Source organism: Melitaea cinxia, chromosome 10, assembly GCF_905220565.1.
Source record: "Melitaea cinxia chromosome 10, ilMelCinx1.1, whole genome shotgun sequence".
Classification (NCBI taxonomy): domain Eukaryota; kingdom Metazoa; phylum Arthropoda; class Insecta; order Lepidoptera; family Nymphalidae; genus Melitaea; species Melitaea cinxia.
In genome coordinates, this window is record NC_059403.1 from 5,968,155 (window position 1) to 5,974,631 (window position 6,477).

Sequence of the window (6,477 nt, forward strand, 5' to 3'; positions counted from 1 at the left end):
ATGTAGACTATTTTAAATTTGCTTTTTCAACAAAGATCCCTACCATTTTGACATACGTGTTGTGATAATAAAGGGCATATACATGCTTGTTTCATTGGTTAAACTCATGTTTAACTAAAATTTCGTTCACATTGTTCAACACTTTTTAATTATTACACTTCGCCCATTTCCAAAATTATTCAAAATGGAACGTTACAATAACGGATAGATTTATATCTATCACTATTTCGGAAATCCGATAGTTATGTTTACGGTTACGGATTTCCATAACATCCTCAGTGAAAATTATAAAGCTTCTGTTGGTAATTTGATATAAAACAACAAGGTAAAACTCTAATGGTTATAGCAGTAATTGTAATAACTAAACTAGAACGCCCCAAAATTGCGCGAGAAACCAATATATTTCTACAAGAAACCAAAGTAAGCTGGAATTAAAATGTACATACTAACTAGCAAATGAGCGGCGTCGGTTTATCTCCTTACAATGTGGATGATTCGGAAGTCAAACAAAAGTTAATCTTCTATGTAAGGGATTTCAGACATGCCTTCGAGCTTCCGTTAAGTTCATAGGAGCTTGTTCATTTAGCTCGATTAGTATGTTGGTACTGTGTTATTTAAGAATAAGTCACCTGAGCTAATACACTAAACTTTAAGATTAAGTCTTTCTGTAAGTGAGAAAAAATTAAAAAATATATAACAGTGGTTATCATCAACATATAATTTTAAGCAGGGTAATAATGGAAAAAAAATTGTGGCTTTATATTTTTAATATATAAAATATTTTCTTATTTAATATTCGTTTACAAAAATAAATTAATATAAAAACTAAATATTTATCTGAGATAAATGTCATCTAAGAATGACCCACAAACTATTAAACGACTTTTTTGATCTACATTTATACAAAAAATATTTATTTGTGACTGTCACTATTTTATGATACTCAATCGAAAATTTTATACGAACTTGTAGACACATAGAAAGTACCAGTAGAATTTCCAGGGTTGGAGTATCCAGCTATAGTCACTTCATTCCTAGAACATTTCCCTTGCGAAAAATCTTTGTAAGAATCGCATTTCCAAGCCAAGTACCACCCAGGATTATTAACTGTCTCCGCCCAATATTTCACACAAGATTTGTGACTGCACTTTGATTCCGAATCACCAAGACTCGGAAAAAAACCAGCGTCACAATGAGGCTGAATCTTACCATTGTTTATAAAGAAATCTGTATCAGCCAGAACACTAGTGCTACCCAAACCCCCAGCATTACAATGGTACACTTCCACATAGCCCGCTACTCCTGATCTCAGTTGTTCTTGAATTAAGGCATTTGAATAGCATGGCCCTGCGGGATCTATGCCAGTTATCCTCCAAACTTTTTCCGCTGTTCTATTGAAGTATCCAACGCCTGCGTGACCAAGCATCTGGCTTCCCAAACTATGTCCAATACAATGCAAATTTTGTGCCGGGAATCCATACATACTTAAATCAACTAACAAATTCCCTATTGCTTCGCCCAAGTAGTACGAATAAGTAACAGATCTCTCATAGCTGTTCAGTTTTCCCCCTTGTGCTGACGTGTACGCTGAATGGTCTACTATCATTAGATATATGTTTGGCATGTCTTTAAAGGCGTTTCTAATGATTTCAGATGCACTTTTTACTACATGAGATTTGTATCCAGGAACGAATAAAATAATACGTCTTGTAACATCTAAGTTGTAGGCATTTGTAAATGCTTTCACAGCACCGTTTATTGGATAACTCAGATTGAAGTTATTTTGAAAATCATAAAGATATACTACTGTTTCATTAATATTTAAATTTAGATTTTTGTTGTGGTCACCTGAAAAATAAAAAACAAATCATTACTCATATAAATGTTGTTATTGAAATTAAGAGATTATATATACACGATTAGAGAATTTTAATCAAATAATCATATTATAATACTAGCTAATAAATACTACTACTAGTAATAAGCAGTAGTAAAATACATTTTTTAGTTGTTGATGCCAGTAGAGCAAGCAATTATCTATAAAATGATATATAATTTATGTGGAGTAATTGTGAGGTTTTCTTTCTAAAAAGGGTGGCAAACATCTTAACCTTAGCGTATTTATATACATGAATTATGATTAGGAGAAATATTTGTATTAAGAGTTTATGTTTTCTTTTCTAAGATAACAGTATGACGTTATTACTTAAAGAAATATTGCGAGACTTGTATTTATTCAATAGGTATATTTCATCAAAATGAAAAACAGCAGCAACAAGCAGTATGCATAAAAAACGTTGTAGCTCAAAATAGTTTTTATTGATATTTGAGTATTATCTAAAACTAATGTCATGGACCTTTAATTTTATTAATTATCTGATTGAAGTTATGACGAGACTAATAATGACTAATAAAAATTAAAATGTGTTCGCTATTGTACAAACAAGGTAGTAGGTATTTCGTAATAAATAATCAAATTATCCGAATCATCTACATCCCGTACCTTTTCGGCTGTTCTAATCTGTTTGATATACAAATACTAGAATGATTCCGGTTAGATAGAAAATAACAACATTTGTTGGTTCCAAGAATTTAAAATTTAAGGAAATTCTAAAAATATTAACGCATCTGACGATAATATGTTGCTGTAAGTTGTCATTTTCATTGATTTAATCTTGATGGCAAGCAAGTAAACGAGATGTCATTGTTGAACTGTCAGTTCTTTTGCTGCGTCTCGACCGAGCACGTTAAAAGCTATAATTTCTAGTTCTTATCAAGACTTGCTAATAATTGACTTGCCCACGAGAAATTTAGAGGTCAAGTGGCAATCGCTCTGAATAAAAATCAGTGGTCACAGACCAGTCGAGACAAGAATAATAATTAGAATCAATCAATAAATGGATAAAATCGTGTTGGTTTGTTATTTTTAAGAATTGTAAAAGAAGTCCTCAAAGTATCAATAATATAACTTTGTGTGAACAAAGGACTTAAGATGAATGGAATTAAATTACCTATATGTATAAGTATGGCTTATGAATAGCAATAAAATATTCTTAACTTACATTTCGCTAGTTAATAATAAACAGTTAAATATGTGTAATTTTAATTTTAATCCAGAAGAAAAAAAATATAATAACTAAACAATACAATGTTACTTATTTTTTAGGTTGAAAATAAACAAATATTAATTACATATTAATTTTTGTTCTATCTACCACCATAGTCATCGACCACCTTGACCTTACAGATAAACATTTCTTAACACAATAACAGGAAAATATATACAGAAATAAAAATTTACTCACACGTTATCCAATCTGAATATAATACAGTTTTAAAAGGTCCGTAATCAGATGCCCAATTAGCATTAACGTTTACAAACAGAAATGCACCAATAAAATATAATAACGGCTCCATTGATAATACGTCCGCTTGTGTCAACAATCATGTGATAACTGTGAATGTGATTTGAACGTTTTTATTACAAATAATATTGACATTTTAGTTTTGTGGTGAATGAAATGATTTAGTGTGAAATGATTTGTGTGTGCTTATATTTAATGTCATCACACATTTAGTGAAATGCGAAATTTTTATTGTATTTTTGATAAAAATTAATGAATAGGTACATATTATAATGTGTAAAAGTATACATAAAACATGTTTTTTGATGTAAACACGACTTATAATATAGTCTAAAATTTAGACTTAAGCTGGTCATTGACGATCAGTTTTTGCGTCAGTTTAACTGATCAGTTTTTGGCGTCAGTTAAACTGATCAGTTTTTGGCGTCAGTTAAACTGATCAGTTATTTGCGTCCGTTAAAATATTTCCTCACTGACTGGCGTCACTCCGGCTCTTCAGTTTTCGACCGACCAGGCTGTTTTAAAGACGTGTAGGTACTACCTATTTTTATTGAGAAAAAATGGATTCTGATTCCGAAGAAGAAACAATAATTCTTAAAACGGTTACTGTTTGTTGCTATATACTGGTCTACAATGGTGTATAATTCTGTATGAACAGTTTTTATTATTAGTTGTACCTCATCTGTAATAAGTATGTCAATGGTCAATCATGCACGGTGTCGTTAATTTCATTAATTATAAATGTATTTATTTATTTCTAAGTATTCTTTATATGTATTTATAAAAAAAGTGTATCTATTTGGCTGCTGTTTGGTTACGGCATCAAAGAATATAACCACCCCCTCTCGTCGTTCCCGTGGGTGTCTTAAGAAGCGACTAAGGGATAACACAGTTCCACTACAACCTTGGAACTTAAAAAGCCGACCGATGGCGGGATAACCATCCAACTGCTGGCTTTGAAATACACAGGCCGAAAACGGGCAGCAGCGTCTTCGGTGCGACAAAGCCAGCCCTGCGGTCACCAACCCACCTACCCAGCGTGGTGACTATGGGTAAAACACGTGAGTTTAAGCCATTTTTGGTGTGAACTTGTGGAGGCCTATGTCCAGTAGTGGACTGCAAAAGGCTGCTAAGATGAAGGTGAGATATCAGCCGGCAGTTACCTATAGCATACACTGCATAAGCATTACACTGCTTACTGTAGGAAGAGACATGATGGATAAGTTATAAATTTAAAAAATAAAATAAAAATAGTAGGTGTGTAAAATAAAACTTTTTGTCGATCTGTTTAATTTTATAATTTTCGACCGTTTTCCACAAACATTCAGAATTTTTATATTTTTCAATAAATTCTGTCATTATGACTCGTCTAGGGGACACCAACGCTGACATTTTAAAAACAAAAACTACACCAGTGCACTCTTAATCACCGCGGACGCTGCGAGTAAAATGACGCGATTGGTTGGAACGACGATTACAGACACACCAGTATATAAGTGTATAATCTATGACAGACACACGGGCAGTTCGGCGCGACGCGCCAGGTTGGATTTACATGGCGCGCCGTCAGTTAAAACTCTAGAGCGATGGCTCTACACTCACGACCAAATTTTCGAGAGCGCGAAAAACTGATCAGTTAAACTGATGCGAAAAACTGATCGTCAATGCCCAGCTTTAAACTATAAAGGAAGGAGAGCGTCGCAGGATCTAGAACTTAACCTACCAACGGCATCAATTATTTCATTCATCAAAATTCGAAGAAACTTTTATAACTAAAGGACGAAAAGTTGTTTGAAATATCCTAAATGTTAATAGTCTCTGAAACAGAGGCGACTCGTCCTAAACAGCAGCAGCAGTTTATTCCCACGAAAATTACATAGATAATCTTAAATCTATATTTCTTTATAATATACACTATCCTTACCTTCCATTGTTTCTATTCTATTATGCCTACGCTTATATTTGACGTCAAGTTGTAACGATTGGAGCGCCAGCGATTGCGCTACTATGAAACGAAGTTTAGTACGATTCCTAGCACTGTATTCAATGAGTGCAAAAGACAAACATCGACTCAAGCTGGCGTGTGAAATAAAAGATTTCGTATAAAATTTACCCTAATCTGGAGCGCCGCTCACGCGCGAGCTTTCGACACTGTGATTTCGTCCGCGCCACGCGCCGCAGGAATAAGCATATTATGTACTGTTGCCGTTCTAGTTTATACAAACAAACGTGTCGGTTTCGTCAGTTATTCCGCAGCTCTATTTTTTTTAATCTAAGTATTAAAAAATAGTTGTGCGCGACATTTTATGCTAAAATTGATGTTTCATTTTTGTATTGTTATTTTATTAAGCAGTGTGAAAAAACTTTCGAAATAATGCGCCTCGAACTGAAAGGTAAAGGCCACCACGTCCTCAAATTGCACTTAATCATAAATGTAGTACGAAAACTTAATCTTTTACGCATGTTTTTAAATGTGGACAATATATCAAAATACCTTGATTGTGTGGATGTGAAGTAAGCAAAAAACTATTTTATTTTCCGTGCCTAGTGTTTGGAGCTAGCGCAGGCAGCGGTGGTGAGGTGCCAAATGCTAGCGCGACCCCATCTCGCCCCACCTAGGCGGACGACTGCTCACACGTGGTGGTTTTTTTAGTCAGTAGGAGTTGACATAACCCTCTAGCGCCCCCGCGCCGGAGAGTATCCATGATGGATTTTCCCCACGTAAAAAAAGTGTGAATATACATAGACGGAATGGATTTCTATACAAATAAATTAAACGGTAAGCTTTAATTTTTTGGTGAACTGCCATTAAAAAATGTCACGAGCCGCCTCTGCTCTGAAATATTGCTAATAGAATCCCCGATGGGGTACATTGGTAGTATTTTAACTGCAAAAACTATTAAAAATAAATTAGATTCGATAGAGTCTGTAATCTTCAACGAGGGCCCGTAAATAACAACGTAATTATAGCACGGTTCGTTGAAACAATGCGCTAAATCACCAATTATCAGTATCAAAGGATCAGACTTGGAGTTGAGGTGCGAAGGCGCGAAAAGTCAATTAAAAACTTTTTTATCGTTCCTTACCGATTAAGTCAGTTAATTACTAGTTA

At 34.1% G+C, this 6,477-nt stretch overlaps 1 protein-coding gene across 1 annotated transcript; it reads right to left on the minus strand.

Moving 5' to 3' along the window:
• Positions 1–749: 749 nt before the first annotated feature.
• LOC123657207 (pancreatic triacylglycerol lipase-like) lies at positions 750–5,296 on the minus strand. The gene is made up of 2 exons (XM_045592784.1): positions 5,290–5,296; positions 750–1,848 (listed from the first exon to the last, which is right to left on the minus strand). The coding sequence occupies exons 1-2, from the start codon at positions 5,294–5,296 to the stop codon at positions 944–946; spliced, it is 912 nt and encodes a 303-aa protein (XP_045448740.1). The 3' UTR covers positions 750–943.
• Positions 5,297–6,477: the final 1,181 nt, after the last annotated feature.